Source organism: Emys orbicularis, chromosome 20 (assembly GCF_028017835.1).
Source record: "Emys orbicularis isolate rEmyOrb1 chromosome 20, rEmyOrb1.hap1, whole genome shotgun sequence".
Taxonomy (NCBI): Eukaryota; Metazoa; Chordata; order Testudines; family Emydidae; genus Emys; species Emys orbicularis.
In genome coordinates, this window is record NC_088702.1 from 10,636,085 (window position 1) to 10,653,958 (window position 17,874).

The 17,874-nt window shown below is 58.2% G+C and overlaps 1 protein-coding gene across 2 annotated transcripts; it reads left to right on the forward strand.

The window, feature by feature from the left end:
• The first annotated feature begins 574 nt into the window (after nt 1-574).
• Nucleotides 575-16,591, forward strand: B4GALT3 (beta-1,4-galactosyltransferase 3). 2 transcript variants are annotated; one of them, XM_065420027.1, is made up of 7 exons: nt 575-589; nt 5,830-6,145; nt 9,358-9,593; nt 9,737-9,927; nt 14,466-14,588; nt 15,574-15,678; nt 15,820-16,591. In XM_065420027.1, exons 2-7 carry the CDS (start codon nt 5,890-5,892, stop codon nt 16,499-16,501), a joined length of 1,593 nt encoding a protein of 530 aa, XP_065276099.1. In that variant the 5' UTR covers nt 575-589; nt 5,830-5,889; the 3' UTR covers nt 16,502-16,591. The 2 variants fall into 2 exon arrangements, with proteins under 2 accessions (XP_065276099.1, XP_065276100.1); XM_065420028.1 differs by lacking the exon at nt 575-589 and adding an exon at nt 3,653-3,735.
• Nucleotides 16,592-17,874: the final 1,283 nt, after the last annotated feature.

A 17,874-nucleotide genomic window follows, 5' to 3' on the forward strand; every position in this document is an offset into this window, starting at 1 on the left:
TTGGGGCGAGGGGGGCACTGGGAGGGCATTAGGGCACTGAGGGGGTTGGGACGAGGGGGGCTCTGGGGGGAGAGCATTAGGTCGAGGGGGGTTGGGACGAGGGGGCACTGGGGGAGGGCATTAGGGCGAGGGGGGTTGGAACGAGGGGGGCACGGGGGGAGGGCATTGGGACGAGGGGGGCTCTGGGGGGGCATTAGGGCACTGGGGGGGTTGGGACGAGGGGGCACTGGGGGGAGGGCATTGGGGCGAGGGGGGGTTGGGGGGAGGGCACTGGGGCGAGCGCGAGGGGGGCACTAGGGGAAGGGCATTTGGAGCTCTGGGGAAGCAGGTCCGGGGCGGGGCAATGACGCCGCGCGGGTCCCACCTCGTGCTCCACGCCCTGTCCTGGCGGTTACCCGGGGAGGGGCCCTTCAAGGGGTGGAACTTCGAGGCCACGCCCTACCGTTACGTCACCACTGACCCCTCCGCCCCCCCGGCCCAGCGCACCTTTCCCAAGATGGCGGCGGCGGCGGCGGCGGTGTCCCTGGCTGCTGGGCGGTGCTGAGGGACCCGCCGCCCTGGGACGCAGCGCGCCGGGAGTGGGGCGCAGGTGCGTTGCGGGCCGCGCGGGCGGAGGGGTGGGGAGCGTCTGGCAGGGCTGCGCGCTGACTGAGCTCCCGGCCCTGGCGCGCCCTGTTGGGGCTGGTGCGCTTGGCCCAGCCTTGGCGGTGCCCGTTGTGTGTCCGGCCAGACCGGGCCCGGAGTGGGGCTGGTTGGGGCGGGGGAGGGGGGGCTCCCTAAGGCCCGGTGGCGGTCTCAGAGGTTGGGTGCTGCGGGGTCCAGTGCAAGCCGCCCAGCCGCGGCAGCGCGTCAGGCCAGGACGTATAAAGCCAATGCTCATTTGCCGGCGCGTGGGTGCCCTACGGAACTCCCTGCTGCTGGATCTGAGGCGGACGCACAAGCAGCTGGAGCTAGGAGGAGCCTGGATCTCTGTGAAGTGCTCTCCTGTCTGTAGTGGCACCTGCAGAGATGGGAATGACTGATCTCTTCAGGACACCCGCTCTTTGCCACGGGAGCGCGGAAGGTATCCCCCTGCAGGATTGGCCCCTTGCATTACGGGGACAGGGCTGCTTTCCACTGGAGGCAAGATGCCAAATGCGATGGCATCAAGGTCCGTTCTGATACGGCAGCTCATGCAATTACCTGTGAGACCAGATTTGGCCCAACACGTTTCTCCGTGCACGGGGTGCATTTTTTCCTGCTGGCTAATGGACTCTCCTGAGCACATGGAATGCTGCCAGAGCAGCCAGTCTTATCTCTGTGCCAGGTGTCACCTGAGCGCTTAGAGAAGGAACTCCAGTTCTGCTCTCTTAATAACATTAATGTTCCCACCCCCCAGTAACAGGAAGAGGGATGGACCAGGAAAAGAAAAGGGCTGTGATTGCTTTAAGGGGCTGGAGGGCCTAATGCCCATCAGAGAGGGCTGGGAGTACTGCCCCGTCTCCTGTCCCTAGAACAGACTCCAAGGAAGGGCGAGGGTGGCATGCATGGAATTTCATGTCATGTTCATTTGTGACATGGCTTTTATTTCTAAAGTGCCCCTGGCAAACACTGGCTTTCCTTGGGGCTGGGCTTCAGACTTCCTTGGGCATCTTTGAAATCCTCAGCTGGAACTGTGGGTACTGAAGGCGCGTTGTATTTGCACACAGGTAATGGCTCTAGAGTGTGTCCTTGGATGAAGCTGTCTAGTCACCCTCAGATCCTGTGCCTTGTGGGTGGGCTGTGGGTGAGGGTAGCTGGCAGTGTGTAGCAGAGAAGATGGGGGAGGATGTTAGCAGCATTGATTAGGCAGGGCTGGTGCGGGGGCTGCATGAAGCATTAATGGAATAGATTTCGGTGGCTTCACTTTCCAGCACCTGCAGCTTTTTGCCATGGACTCTGTAAAGCCTGCTGTGTGCCATGCCCTCGAACCTGGGCAGGTTTGCACCATGTCTGCCTTGTTACCCTGGCCCCAGCAATGAAACGCTGCTCTCTGCTTATCTGTGGTGAGAGAATCGATTGCAGCAGGTCTCCTTCATTTGTGTCCAGTGAGGTGTGGGCATGAGCATGAGGCCTGGTATCCGTACACGGCTGTTCAGTTCCTGATTCTGACTGGGGCCTCGCGCAGCTATTGACCATTAATATCCTTTAGGAGAGAGAATCCCGGTTCTCCCACTGACTAGCTGGGTGACTCCAGTCAAGTTTCTTCCCCACTCTGTGCCTTAGTTTCCCTGTCTGTGAAATGGGGATAATACTTAGCTATCGTGCAGAGGGCCGCGGAGAATGATTAATGCTTTGGAGGTGAAATTATACCACATCTGACTCCTTAACGGCTGGGGGTTGCCTAGGTTCCCCCATGTTCCTAGTGGGAGAACTCTGCAGGGCTCTGATGTTCCAGCAGCAGGGTCCCCAGTTGACCCAGCAGCTATTTGAATGCCAGGATCCTACTGACCAGGGCACAGTGGAATCATGCAAGGAGTCTTCTCCGTGGTCTGGCACATCTGCGGGAGAGCTGTTGGTTTTTGTGTTTTTCCTGCTTAGCTGGGCTAAATTTGAATCTGCGAGAATGTTCGTCGTTCAGACATATTGATTAGCGGTGAGACTGAACCCACGTTTGCTGCTGCTGGGCCACATTTTATTGAGAGCTCTCAAATTCTATAAACTGCATTGCATGCACACAGCAGCATTTTTTGACTGAGTCTATAAATATTTTTACCCTGCTCTCTGACAACAGTAGCAAATCCCTCAATTATCCTACACCTCCCCCCTGGATGCCCTGTGGCGTGTTTGCTTTCTGGGTACTATAATTTAAACCTCAGGCGTTCCTGTCTGCAGAGACAGGTAGCCTTTGTGTTCAGCTCCATGCGGAGGGGAGATATGCTGAGCATTGCCAGAGACTCTTGCTTTGGAAAAAGGACTTGTTTTAGATTAAGGACAAAGTGTTTGTCTGCTCTGTAAGTAGGGGGCAAACTGCTGTGGCTGCAGTAGGAAAGACGCACCTAGCTGCCTGGGAGAAGCATGCCCGCTGGATCTTTCTGGGATGGAGATTGGTGCGAAAACTAAAAGCATCGACCCTCAGTTGATCTGATAAGGCCTCAAAATTCACAACTCCATAGAGGGGGACAATGGCAGCTCCCTTTGCTCTTGCTGGCAGCCTCATGAGCTTCTCTTTCTAGCCAGAAGTGCTAGAAACACAATCTGATTTGAATTGAAAGCAGCAGTTTGTGAGGAGAGCCCATGTCGGCCCAGGCAGCTTCCCGCTGGCTGTGGTGATAGCTTCCGCCGCGGGGGTCTGCTCTGGAGGGAGAGATGTAGAAATCATAGAGGGAGGGAGGAGCAATGCTCCCACTAAGAGCTGAGCCCTCTTCTGCCCTGCAATCTCCTGGGTTCCCACCTCCCCTTCCCTTGCCCCCAACATGCCAATGGGCCTGACCCGCTGTGTGCTGTCTCCTGCAGCACCTCAACTCAGGATCCGACGTCACGCCGGCATGTTTCCAGCTCGATGCAGAGACAGAAGATCTTCTTAGGGGGAGCAGACCAGTGATGTGACGGAGTGAGGGCAAAGGCAAGGCCAGCGGAACTCCTAAATGGAAACTCCCTTCTCTTCATTTTGCACCCAGCCCCCTCCTAGGTCGTCCTTACAGGGTGTGGGACTCCATCCTGAGAAGCACTGATGCTGAAAAAGATTTGGGGGTTGTGGTAGATAATCAGCTGAACGTGAGTTCCCTGTGCAGTGCTGCAGCCAAAGTGGCTAATGTCTTCCATGCATTGGCCATATAAACAGGAATATAGGGTAGCAATAGAGAGGTTATTTTACCTCTGTATTTGGCACAGGTGCGACCTCTTGTGAAATACTGCATCCAGTTTTGTGTCCAGAATGTTGATAAATTATAGAGTTCAGAAAAGAGCCAAGAGAATAATTAAAGGATTAGAAAACATGCCTCTTAGTGGTCTACTCAAGGTGCTGAATCTAGTTAGCTTAACAAATAGAAGGTTAAGGGGTGAGTTGATCACAGTCTGTAAGTACCTACATGGGGAACAAACATTTGGTAATGGGCTCTTCAGTCTAGCAGAGAAAGGTCTAACATGCTCCGATGGCTGGAAGTTGAAGCTAGACAAATTCAGACTGGTAATAAGGCCTGAAATTTTAAGTGAGGGTAATTTGACCATTGGTCACTGAAGGCAGGACAAGACGTAATGGGCTTAATCTGCAGCAAGGGAGATTTCGGTTAGATATTAGGAAAAACTTTAACTCTCAGGGGAGTTCAGCTCTGGAATTGACTTCCAAGGGAGGTTGCAGAATCCTGGAGGTTTTTAAGAACAGGTTGGACAAACCCCTGTGAGGGATGGTCTAAGGTTACTTGGTTCTGCCTCGGCGCAGGGGGCTGGACTAGATGCCCTCTCGAGGTCCCTTCCAGCCCAACATGTCTGTGATTTTATGATGGCACTAATCCCTTCTGGCCTTGGAATCTGCGGCTCCTCCAGGGGCTCAGCAGGGGCCACTTCTGACTGCAGTGGAGAAGGCCAGACTTGGGTGTGGGTGTGAATGCTCTGCTTAGAGCTGGGGTGGGGTAGACAGGAGGAGTCCCAGAGAAGGCTCTTGTGCCCAGAGCCCTGAGACATTGACGGGGCAGACGAGTGGCGCTAGATGAGCAGAGCCGGGCGGGGAGGGCAGTGGGGCTGTCTGATCCCAGCCCCTTGGGGTGCTGACAAGGAAGGTGACTGGAGGGGGTTCTGAGTAGAATAAGGAACAGGTGGAAGTGTGTGAGTCTGGGGAGATGGGGCTGTTCCCTCTAAATACTGGCAAAGCAGGCAGGAGCTGGAGCCAGGACATGGTCCCAGCGCAGAGTCACAGGGCGGAGAAAGGCCTGGAGGATGTGAGCAGAGGTGGAGCCAAGGCAGTGTCAGCTGTGCCGTGCTGCAGGGCAGTAGATGTTAGTGCAGACCTGGGGAAGGAAGATGCCATGGTGCAGACAGGGGAGGTGAATGGAGGGGGTGCAGTTCCCGTGAGGACAGGGATGGATCAGCCAGTCTGTCTCCTGCCAACACAGAGCTGTTCCTTGCAAGCCGTGACGCTGCTCCACTGAGGTGGGAGTGACTGATTCTGTGCCCCATCCTGGTGCTAGAGGACACAGCTGCAGGGGCCCCAAGGGGCTTTGCTAATCCGGTGGCACTTCTCACTAGTCTGTCCCTGGCCAGACCCAGATGCAGGCATTTCTGTTGAAATTCCCTCCACTCTCCCTGCAGCTCTGAGTGGACATGGGATGCTTCACTCCCTCCTTTAAACTTCTGCTGCTCTTCACCCCAGAGGTGGCTGCATCTCCTTGGGAGTGGGGGTGAGGAGCAGATTTTGGGTATCCCTCAGGCTGAAAGGCGCTATCCCAATGCCAGCGGGAGTTCGCAGAGCGCTTTGGCGGGAGATCGACATTCCACCAAGACCTGTAATTCTTCACTTAATGGCATTTGCCAGCTTGCTCCTGGGCTGGGAAGGGAGCAGGTTGTACTGCCCACCCACTGCACGGGAGCGGGAGGACTTGGGCATGTTCACGTCACAAGCTGATTTCTCCAGCTAAACCAGAGTCCTTATAATTCTTTGCTAGCCTGTTCCCTGCGGCCGGCCAGCTCTGCTGGGTGGAGGAGGTGAGGCCCCGGCGCTGAAGGGAGTGTCTCCAGTAGAGACTCGCACCCTGTGTGGGGGGTGAGGCTGGCTGTGCTCTTCCCAGGAGGGGTTGGGGGGCTGCATGCTGCTGCCCAGGGCAGCTGAAAGGGGCACCTCACCCAGTTAATGTGTGGATGTCTGTGTCTCAACAGCACCAGCTACACACACCACCTGGCACTGCTTGTGGGGGAGGAGAGCTCTCTCCTGGCATCATGATCCGGAGACTCCTGGACAGGCCCTGCACCTTGGCCCTGCTCATTGGCTTCCAGTTTGCCTTCATGGTGTACTTCTCCTTCGGCGGCTTCCGGAACCTGACCTCCATCTTCGGGCGTGACTCGAACCCCGTCTTTGACTACTCCCGCACCCGGGATGTGTACACCAACCTGAGTCACCTCCTGCCCCGGCCGCCTCCAGGCGGCAGCCCCACGGGGTCCCTGCCCTACTGCCCCGAGCGCTCGCCCTACCTCAGTAAGTTGTGCACTGGGCGTGGGGCCAGAGTGGGAGCCCTGCAGGGTGGTAGAGGATCAGGGGGCCACAGGCAAGGAGTCCTGTGGGAGATGGGTGGGGCACCAGTGGGAAGCCCTGCAGGGGAGGCAGGGGGATCGGTGGGGTGCAGGCGTGGAGCCCTGAAGGGGAAGCGGGGGGATCAGTGGGGCGCAGACAGGGAGCCTTGAGGGCCGGTGGAGTGGGGTTCACTCAGCCTTTCTGTAGCATCATTTGTCATACACGAGCCAAACTGGCTTTCAGTCAAGTCTGTGGTTTTCCAACAGGAATAATAACGAGCACGGTATTTCCCCTCCCCCATCGATGGGTGCAGGCCAAGCTATGGTGGGGAGCGAGCACCCCAGAGGCAAGGCGGGGGGAGGTGGGGAGACCCTTGTAGGGCAGGACAGGGCCGGGCAGGGGGAATGGCCTGTGTCATGTCTCCAGAAGGCTTATTGGTTACTTGTTAGACAAGGCGCCTGCCCTCCAGGGGACTGCTTCTGCCATGTCTCAGAGCTCCGTCTTGCTGTGGGCCGAGGGTCTGGGAAGGGCAGCAGAGACGCCCTCTTGCTCATGTGGTTGAGGTTTGCCTCTGGCGCCCCCAACAGTGTGACCCCCATGCTCCACAGAGCTGCCGGGGCAATCAGCTCCTGTCTCCGGGTGTCTCAGAGCACTTGGAGAGAGCTTTGGAGTCCTTGACTGTCTCCCATCAGAGGTAGGTCAGGGAGGGAACCTTGCGCCAGTCCCAGGGGAAGGAAGCACGGGCCAGCCTGAGCCTGCTGGCACGCACCAGCTCACTTGAGATTGTTTTGCCTTAACTTTTATTCGACTGCAATTTTCTGTTGTAAAAGCTCGTGTGTGGCTGTGATGTTGCCCGGTGGGGATAACCCAGGCAGCGTTGCCCCCTCCGAATGGTGATGTGGGTGCTCTAAAAACCTAGGGATGGAGCAGAACTTGGCCATTGACGGGTGGCGATTCTGTACCCATTGCATCCTGGGTAGGTCGATCAGCCTGCCCATTTCTGCACACCCAGTATTCAGCTCGCAGGCAGTGTGGGACTCGCTACAGGCTGGGATCCCCGACTTGCCAGGACACGGCCTGTGTTTGGAGGAGCAAGAAGTCTCTGGAGCTTGCTGCGTCAGATGCGGAGCCATTCCTGCCTCAGATGCTCCCCCTGGGCTTAAACCCGGGGGGCACCTTCAGGCTAGTGCCCAAGAGAGCTCAGACCAGCCCACTGCCTAATAATAATAATTATAATAATAATAATTAATGGAGATATCCCATCTCCTAGAACTGGAAGGGACCTTGAAAGGTCATCGAGTCCAGCCCCCTGCCTTCACTAGCAGGACCAAGTACTGATTTTGCCCCAGATCCCCAAGTGGCCCCCTCAAGGATTGAACTCACAACCCTGGGTTTAGCAGGCCAATGCTCAAACCACTGAGCTATCCCTCCCCCTACACCTCCGAGTGGTGAAAAGACTAGAACATTCCTCTGCCCCAGTGGGGCTCCAGCTCCCACTGCCAGCAGCGCTGAGGGAGACAAGGGGCTGGTGGCCCTGGGGGGCAGCTGCCGTGTAGCCTGCACTTGCTGTGAGCCCAGTTCCAACGCCACGCGATGCCCTGCCGAGCTCGCTGCGGGAGCAGCAGCGGTGCTGGGCTAATGAGACTGCTGTGCTGCCGGGAGGCCCTGCACTGCTCTGAAATGGGATGTCCGGCTGTGCAGCTGGCGTGTACTCACCTAGACACGCCCAAGCCCCCATAACAGCAACCTGGGACAGACCCCGAATGGGGAAGCAGGCTCGGGCAGGGGGCTGCATGTCAGCGGGCATCTGTTCAGGGATGCAGTGCATCAAACCCATCCAGGGAGCAGGGCACCTAGTGGGAGAGGCCCAGGCCTGCGTTCCAGTCCTACCCCCTGCTCTGAGAACCAAGCGACGCTGCCAGCGGGGAGCCGGCTCCTCTGCAGGGAGCAGATGGAGGCCCAGGCTGCTTGTCCTGCTGTCTGTCTCACCTGACGATACCTTGTTGGGGCAGGAGCGGGGCCTCCTGGGTGATGTGAGTTCAGCCGTGGAACTGAGCTAAGAGCTGCCAGGCCATGGGGAGGCTGTGCCTAAAGATGGGCTCCGGACGGGGTGGGAGCTCCAGCCTTGGGACCCCTCCATTGCCCCGCCCAGCAGGGACAGCTATGCCCGTCCTCCTTGTGAGGGCCGATGGAGCCCAGCGTGGTGAGCACTTGTCTCCTGAACGAGCTGTAACTGCAGGCCTGTCTGTCCTGCATGGTGCCACATGGTTGTGCTGGGGTCCTTGGGTTAGCGCAGTTCCCCTCTGTGTGGTGCCCTGCCCTGCCCCGCCCAGACACTGGTCTCCTCCCCAGAGGTGGCTGCATGGAGCTTTGGGTCCGTGGGAGCGGGAGGGACTCTGAATCCTCTGCAGTCCCCTGCTCTCAGCCCCGCCTGCGGCTCCGAACGACCCAGACCGGGCTCCCCTTGGTGTGAACGACCCCCCTGCAGCGCTGACTCAGGGCACAGAGAGGCGAGGGCTGGAGAAATCGCGGACTCCTGTCCCCGCACAGCTGCTGTTGGAGGGAGCCATCATGGAGCTTAGCTGCACCCCGGATGCCCTGGCCGGAGCGCAGGCCGCCCTGGAGGGGCAGAGCTGGCTGTTCAGGCCTATGGCTGGCTGTCCAGTGAAGGATGAACCTAAAGGACAGCTGGGCTCACGGCAGCCACTCACTCTCCAGCGCCTTGTTCCACCCCCATGTGGTGCCAGGCTCCCTCGGGCTTCACCCGTCTGCCTGAGCCGGACTGACAGGGTCGGCTTGGGCAGCTGGCTGGGCGACTCTCCACGCCTGTGCCTGTCCTTGAGAGCATGTGCGGGCTGCCTTAGCAATGGCCGAGTGGGGAGGAAACGTTCGGGGCGGCAGCCGTGAGAGCTGAGGGGTCCGAGTGGCCAAGGCTGGCTGGGGGCGAGACAGGGACACCAGCACAGAGGGGCCATGTAGTGTGTATGGATGGGGATGCTGGTGCTGATGCCTCGCTGGGTGTGTGGCCAGGCGCTGGGGGTGGGGGTGGCTGAGCACTGGGGCTGGGGTGTGGTGGCCTCAGCTGGGTGGGCTCTGGGGCTGTGGGCCCATGGCCAGTGTGATGGGCTGTGGGTGTGTCTCTGCTCCTGATGCCAGCAGTGCTCTTTCCCCTGCAGTTGGCCCCCTGACAGTGAGCTTCAGTCAGGTGCCGACGCTGAAGCAGATCGTGGAGAAGAACCCGGCGGTGAGGGAAGGGGGCAGATACCGGCCCGTGACCTGCGAGCCCCGCTCCCGTACGGCCGTGATCATCCCCCACCGCAACCGGGAGACACACCTGCGCCACCTGCTCTACTACCTGCACCCCTTCCTGCAGCGCCAGCAGCTGCAGTACGGCATCTATGTCATCCACCAGGTGGGTCTGTGCTCGCCGCCGCCAGGCAGGGGGCGCTGTACTGGGGATCCCCACTGGGCCAGGGTGGAGTTGGGGCCTCAATGACCTGACTGGGCTCCTGTCTGTCCTGGCCTGTCTGAGCTCCTTGCGCTGCCCCGCTGCAGGCTGGAAACTCCACCTTCAACCGGGCCAAGCTGCTGAACGTGGGAGTGAAGGAGGCTCTGAGGGACGAGGAGTGGGACTGCCTCTTCCTGCACGATGTCGACCTCATCCCCGAGAACGACCACAACCTGTACACCTGCGACCCCTGGAGCCCCAAGCACGTCTCCATCGCCATGAACAAGTTCGGCTACAGGTGAGATGCCACATGCCATTCTCCCACATGGCCTCCTGTCACCGCAGTTGTCTGCTCGTCACTGGGCGCCATGGAACAGAATCTGTGTGAATCTGACTGAAAACCGGTCACGGCTCAGCATGGGGCAGGCGCTCCTCAGTCCTGCCCCTGCTGTTCCATTCCTGGGTCCCCTTGCCCTGCTCCTGAGTCATAGAATCATAGAATATTAGGGTTGGAAGAGACCTCAGGAGGACATCTAGTCCAATCCCCTGCTCAAGGCAGGACCAACCCCAACTAAATCATTTCAGCCAGGGCTTTGTCAAGCCGGGCCTTAAAAACCTCTAAGGATGGAGATTCCACCACCTCTCTAGGTAACCCATTCCAGTGCTTCACCACCCTCCTAGAGAAATAGTGTTTCCTAATATCCAAACTAGACCTCCCACACTGCAACTTGAGACCATTGTTTCTTGTTCTGTCATCTGCCACCACCGAGAACAGCCGAGCTCCATCCTCTTTGGAACCCCCCTTCAGGTAGTTGAAGGCTGCTATCAAATCCCCCCTCACTCTTCTCTTCTGCAGATTAAATAACCCCAGTTCCCTCAGCCTGTCCTCATAAATCACGTGTCCCAGCCCCCTAATTATTTTCGTTGCCCTCCGCTGGACTCTCTCCAATTTGTCCACATCCTTTCTGTAGTGAGGGGACCAAAACTGGACACAATACTCCAGGTGTGGCCTCACCAGTACCGAATAGAGGGGAATAATCACTTCCTTTGATCTGCTGGCAATGCTCCTACTAATATAGCCCAATATGCTGTTGGCCTTCTTGGCAACAAGGCCACACTGCCGACTCACATCCAGCTTCTTGTCTGCTGTAATCCCCAGGTCCTTTTCTGCAGAACTGCTGCATAGCCATTCAGTCCCCAGCCTGTAGCAATGCAAGGGATTCTTCCGTCCTAAGTGCAGGACTCTGCACTTGTCCTTGTTGAACCTATCAGATTCCTTTTGGCCCAATCCTCCAGTTTGTCTAGGTCATTCTGGATCCTATCCCTACCCTCCAGCATATCTACCTCTCCCCCCCAGCTTAGTGTCATCTGCAAACTTGTTGAGGGTGCAATTCATCCCATCCTCCAGATCATTAATAAAGAAGTTGAACAAAACCAGCCCCAGAACTGACCCCAGGGCACTCCGCTTGATACCAGCTGCCAACTAGACATCGAGCCGTTGATCACTACCCGTTGAATCCGACAATCTAGCCAGCTTTCTATCCACCTTATAGTCCATTCAATCCATACTTCTTTAACTTGCTGGCGAGAATACTGTGGGAGACCGTATCAAAAGCTTTGCTAAAGTCAAGATATATCATGTCCACCACTTTCCCCATATCCACAGAGCCAGTTATCTCATCATAGAAGACAATCAGGTTGGTCAGGCACGACTTGCCCTTGGTGAATCCATGTTGACTGTTCCTGATGACCTTCCTCTCCTCCAAGTACTTCAAAATGGATTCCTTGAGGACCTGCTCCATGATTTTGCCGGGGACTGAAGTGAGGCTGTAGTTCCCCGGGTTCTCTTTCTTCCCTTTTTAAAGATGGGCACTATATTTGCCTTTTCCCAATCATCCGGGATCTCCCGCGATTGCCACGAATTTTCAAATATAATGGCCAATGTCTCTGCAATCACATCAGCCAACTCCCTCAGCACCCTCGGATGCATTAGATCTGGACCCGTGGACTTGTGCATGTCCAGCTTTTCTAAATAGTCCTTAACCGGTTCTTTCACCACTGAGGGCTGCTCACCTCCTCCCCATACTGTATTGCCCAGTGCAGCAGTCTGGGAGCTGACCTTGTCTGTGAAGTCCAAGGCAAAAAAAAAACCATTCAGTACTTCAGCTTTTTCCACATCATCTGTCACTATGTTGCCTCCCCCATTCAGTAAGGGTCCCAGACTTTCCCTGACCTTCTTGTTGCTAACATACCTGTAGAAACCCTTCTTGTTACCCTTCACATCCCTTGTTAGCTGCAATTGTGCTTTGCCTTCCTGATTATACCCCTGCATACTCTAGCAATATTTTTATACTCCTCCCTAGTCATCTGTCCAAATTTCCACTTCTTGTAAGCTTCCTTTTTGAGTTTAAGCTCACCGAAGATTTCACTGTTGAGCCAAGCTGGTTGCCTGCCATATTTGCGATTCTTTCTGCACATTGGGATGGTTTGTTCCTGTGCCCTCAATAACGCTTCTTTAAAATACAGCCAGCTTTCCTGGACTCCTTTCCCCCTCATATTAGCCTTCCTGGGGATCCTGCCCATCAGTTCCCTAAGGGAGTTTAAGTCTGCTTTTCTGAAGTCCAGGGTCCGTATTTTGCTACTCTCCTTTCTTCCTTTTGTCAGGATTCTGAACTCAACCATCTCATGGTCACTGTTGCCCAGGTTGCCACCCTCTTCTACTTCCCCTACCAATTCTTCCCTGTTTGTGAGCAGCAGGTCAAGAGGAGCACGTCCCCTAATTGGTTCCTCTAGCACTTGCACCAGGAAGTTGTCCCCAACACTCTCCAAAAGCTTCCTGGATTGTCTGTGCACTGCTCTATTGCTCTCCCAGCAGATGTCAGGGTGACTGAAGTCCCCCATTAGAACCAGGGCCTGTGATCTGGAAACTTCAGTTAGTTGTCCGAAGAAAGCCTCGTCTACCTCATCTTTCTGATCCGGCGGTCTATAGCACACGCCCACCACGACATCAGCCTTGTTGCTCTCGCCTCTAAACTTAACCCAAAGACTCTCAACAGGCTTTTCTCCAGTTTCATACTGGAGCTCTGAGCAATCATACCGTTCTCTTACATACAGTGCAACTCCTCCACATTTCCTCCCATACTGTCCTTCCTGAACAGTTAATACACATCCATGACAGTGCTCCAGTCATGTGAACTGCCCCACCAAGTTTCTATTACTCCAATCACATCATAGTTCCTTGATTGTGCCAGGACTTCCAATTCTTCCTGCTTGTTTCCCAGGCTTCTTGCGTTCGTGTACATGCACCTAAGATAACTAGTCAATTGCCCTACTTTCTCAGAATGAATCAGGAGGCTTCCCGTCTTGTACCCTCCTCCTTGTGTTTCCTCCTGGTATCCAACTCCCCCACTTACCTCTGGGCTTAGGTCACCAACCCCCGGCAAACCTAGTTTAAAGCCCTCCTCACTAGGTTAGCAAATCTGATTGTGAAGATGCTCTTCCCTCTCTTCGTTAGGTGGATCCCATCTCTTCCTAGCAATCCTTCTTCCCAGAACAACATCCCATGGTCAAAGAATCCAAAGCCCTCTCTCCGACACCACCTGCTTAACCATGCATTCACCTCCACAATACGAATGTCCCTACCTGGGCCTTTTTCTTTGACAGGGAGGATGGACGAGAACACGACTTGCGCCTCAAACTCCTTTATCCTTCTTCCCAGAGTCATGTAGTCTGCAGTGACCCACTGAAGGTCATTCTTGGCAGTATCATTGGTGCCCACGTGGAGAAGTAGGAAGGGGTAGCGGTCCAAGATCTTGATCAGTCTCGGCAAACACTCCGTCACATCCTGGATTCTAGCTCCAGGCAAGCAGCACACTTCTCGATGCTCCCTGTCTGGTCAGCAGATGGATGACTCCATCCCCCTTAGGAGGGAGTCCCCAACCATCACCACCCATCTCCTCCTCTTGGAGTGGTGGTCATGGAACCCCCATCCCTAGGACAATGCATCCCATGCCTTCTGGCCGTTGGGGTCTTCTTCTGATCCCTTCCCTCAGAGGGCTCTTCCAAATCCTTCTCCATAGTAGTCCTGCCCCCGTGGCCCCCTGCTGTTCCACTCCTGGGCTGCCCTGGCCAGGCCCCTGAGTCCTGCCCCCTGCTGGTCCACTCCTGGGCTGCCCTGGCCAGGCCCCTGAGTCCTGCCCCCTGCTGGTCCACTCCTGGGCTGCCCTGGCCGGACCCCTGAGTCCTGCCCCCGCGGCCCCCTGCTGGTCCCCTCCTGGGCTGCCCTGGCCGGGCCCCTGAGTCCTGCCCCCTGCTGGTCCCCTCCTGGGCTGCCCTGGCCGGGCCCCTGAGTCCTGCCCCCTGCTGGTCCCCTCCTGGGCTGCCCTGGCCGGGCCCCTGAGTCCTGCCCCCTGCTGGTCCACTCCTGGGCTGCCCTGGCCGGACCCCTGAGTCCTGCCCCCGCGGCCCCCTGCTGGTCCCCTCCTGGGCTGCCCTGGCCGGGCCCCTGAGTCCTGCCCCCGCGGCCCCCTGCTGGTCCACTCCTGGGCTGCCCTGTCTGGGCCCCTGAGTCCTGCCCCTGCGGCCCCCTGCTGGTCCACACCTGGTTGCATCTGTCAGTTAATACCAGCTGTGCCAGTTGGGACCATGGTTTATCATTGCAGCTACACGCCCTCACTGCCCGGTATCCAAGCCCCAGCCAGCCTGCCCAGAGCAGGGACTGAGCTCTGAGGTGGTTTCCCAAGGGAATCACAGCACCCAGGGCCTGGCTGCTGCAGGTAGCCTCTGAGCCAGGATCCCTCCTCAAGCCATCAGTCACTCTCCTCTTCTCTCCTCCAGCCTCCCGTATGCCCAGTACTTCGGCGGCGTGTCGGCGCTCACCCCAAATCAGTATCTGAAAATGAACGGCTTCCCCAATGAGTACTGGGGCTGGGGTGGGGAGGATGACGACATTGCCACCAGGTGAGTCGCCTCCAGCGCCTGCCCTGCGCCTGCACCCTGCTTCTCACCCCCTCCCGCTGTGCTGGGTGTGTAACTAGCAGATCCGTCCCCACCCCGCTGCTCTTCCTCCCCTGCCCAGACACAGGACCAGCGCACGCATGGCTGGCCACACAGGGACCCTGCCGACAAGAGAAGGAGCATTGGGGGCCAGGGAATCCCGGCTGCTCTGTGCCAAGCCATAGGGTCAGAGGGAGCAGGACTTGGCCCACACCCCCTGCTAGTGCAGCTCCTGTCTCTGGGGGGCACTAACAAGCTGTGGGGTGAGTAACTGGCCAGGGGATGGGCATCAGGCACTGCCTGCCTGGCGTCAGCGGCCTGGTGCTGGTGACTTTGGCTCTCTCTCCTTGGCTCTTGTCATCCCGTCACACCTCCCTCTCCCCCTCCCCCCCCCCACTGTGGTCATGTCTCATTGGCCCTGGCGTGCCCCCCTCCCCGTGGTCCTGGCTCCTCTCACCATCTCTCTCTTCTCTCCACTCCTGGCTCTCGGGACTCTTTGCATGCTCATTTCTCCCAGTGCTATTGCCAGCCATGCTCAGGTAGGTCAAGCGCAGCGGGAAGGAGGCGGGTCGGTAGCTGTAGCAGAGCTGGTGGGGTGAGGACGAAGTGACTGCCCGTCGCCATGGTCCCTGGGGACTGTGCTCTGCTGAGGCTGACCTGGCCCTGCTGTTCCATGGCCTGCTGTCTGCACTGGTGCAGCTGGCTCCCGGGTGCCAATGGGAGAGAACCTGCTCTCCCCACGGCAGGAATCGGGTGACTCCTGGCCGGTGCTGTACCCGCTGGAACACAGCTCCCTCTGCTGTCCGGGGAGCTGATCTAACCCAGAGCCCTGCAGCCTGCTGCACCATCGCCATGGCAACTCTCCCCGTCACATGCCGTGGCAGCGAGTGGGGGCGGATCCTGCAGCCCCTGCGCTGCCGCACTGCCACATCTGTTCCTGTGTCTCCAGGATACGTCTGGCTGGCATGAAGATCTCGCGCCCTCCCATATCGGTCGGCCACTACAAGATGGTGAAGCACAAAGGCGACCAGGGCAATGAGGAGAACCCGCACCGGTGAGTGTGCTGGGGCCCCGCCCTGCGCCGCTCAGTGGCAAGGCAGGGAGTTAACGCTGGCTAGGCCGGCGGGGAGGCTCCCAGAGGGCAGGGGCTGGGCTGGGCAGAGCCCTGGCGCTGACTCTCCTCCCCACCCTGCAGGTTTGACCTGCTGATCCGGACGCAGAGGATGTGGACACAGGACGGCATGAACTCGCTCACCTACACGCTGCTGGCCAAGGAGCTGCATCCCCTGTACACCAACATCACCGCTGACATTGGGACCGACCCCCGGGCGCTGAAGGGCAGGAAGGGGTCTGTGCCCGGCTTCGGGGGGCAGAAGTACAAGACTGGGACCAACCATGAGTTCAGGCAGGAGATGCTGCGCAAAACACATCCTGCCAAGCTACCCTGGGCCACAGCAAACTGGGGGAAGCAGCCCCCACCCCTGCCCCAGAGGTCTGGACAGGATGCTGGCCAGGGAGCGCCCACAGCCCCCGGGACACAGAGCGAGGGGCCTGGAGCCACCGCAGGCCAGCTGGGGGGCAGGGAAGGGGCTGCATGGGACAGCACCCAGAGGAAGGCCCAGGGGGGAGCTGTGGACAGCTCTGGGCCTCAGCGTGGAGCTGCTCAGGGCACCCAGCCGAGTGCCGGCATCCCTCCACGGAGCCCTGACGCATTGCAGCACAGCCAGGAGACCTCTAGCAAGGGGAAGCCTGAGTCTGGGGCAATGGATTTGGGTGGGGCTGAGAATGCAGGGGGCAGTGCCCCACAGGCCCTGGCACAAGGGCAGCCCCCCCAGACACAGTGGGACAATCAGACCTTCCCGCCGAGCACCCGCTAACCAGAGAGGGCCCTGGACATCAGGAATGGGGTCGGGGCAGCCAGAGACTCGCTGTGTGAGCTGAGCCCTTCCCAGCTCCTAGAACAAACCCCGTGGGTCACGTTGGACTGGAGGCCCTGGTTCTGTGCTGCTCCCAAGTGCCAGGCTTGGTTGTGAGGCCTGGCACCCAGGGGCTCCTGCCCAGGCCAGGAGTGGACAAGTCTGCAGGGTGGACCCTGTGTGAGCTGATAGGTCTTGGGCCTGTTCACAGTGGGACAGGACCCATCAGCCAGCTTGCCCCCACAGTTGGCACCTTTGTCTGCAGCCTCAGCACAAGCTGTGGCTTGGAGTCCCCCAAGCTGGGCTGTAAGGCAGAGAAGGTTGGCCCATTGCTGGCTGTGTTGGCCCAGGAAACCATCCTGCTGGGGCAGTAGATCAGGGCAGAGCCTAGTAGCACAGGAGGCAGGGGGTAGTTTCCAGCTAGGAGGCTAAGCCCCCCAGGAATGAGACTGGTTGTGCTGGTATATGCTGCATCTTCATGATGGGGCCCTAACCCATGGGTGTGGTTACAGTAGGTCCCTGGCTAGGTCCTGCAGGGGCAACAGCTGCAGTCAGTCCTGGCATGCTGCAGGGGAGAAGCAGGTGCTCCGGTGCCATGGGCGTGAGCTGGGGCAGAGCTGAGCAGTAGTGCCCCCTGGAATCCTGGTGCTGTTGGGTGTTCAAGCCAAGTGTTAGCTGTAGTAGGCTCTTCCTGAGCCCAGGTGCCCTGCCCAAGACCACTTCCCCCCGTTGGGGCTGTGACCTCAGGGGAGCTGAGAGTCCTTGAGCCTCAACCCCTCCCATCCTGCTGGGCTCCTGAGGACAAGCTGAGCCAAAATCTCTGTGCTGTAGGTAGGGCAAGCTCATGTTTCCCCCCCAATCTAGCACCCCCTTTCCTCCCCCAGCCTGACCCATGCTGGCAGGGAGGGGGGCCTAGTCCCTGCTGTGCCCTGCAACTGGGGGCCTAGGACTTCCTGTGTTGTACTGGAGAAAGCCCCCACACCTGATCAGTCTGCCTGGGCCAATCGTGAACTGCAGTGGGGCCCCAGGCTGCTCATAGCACCCACTGCTGTGTGTGTCTTGGGCATTGTGTGCAGCTGCTGGCAGGCCCTTTGTCCTGGAATTGGCTGCTGCCACCCCTGGGTGTTGCAGTGTGCCCTGGCCAGGCTGCTGAGTGGGGCACTGGGATTTGGGTGGGGGGAGGCTGGGCTCAACTCTGCCCCTTCACCCTGGAGCTGTTATCCCTTTGGTGCTGGATTTACATACTACACTGGTCTGCTGCTGTGTTAATCCTCTGCAGGTGGGAGGGGGCCCTGTGCCCTGAGGGGAAACACTGCTGGAGGTGGGCAGCACTG

What these genes read in the sequence shown, in the direction of transcription:
- B4GALT3 (XM_065420027.1), top strand. Translation starts at nt 5,890, where the DNA reads ATGATCCGGAGACTCCTGGACAGGCCCTGCACCTTGGCCCTGCTCATT. An exon ending in GCATCTATGTCATCCACCAG is followed by an intron (nt 9,594 to 9,736) that starts GTGGGTCTGTGC and finishes GCCCCGCTGCAG; the next exon opens with GCTGGAAACTCCACCTTCAA. An exon ending in AATGAGGAGAACCCGCACCG is followed by an intron (nt 15,679 to 15,819) that starts GTGAGTGTGCTG and finishes CCCACCCTGCAG; the next exon opens with GTTTGACCTGCTGATCCGGA.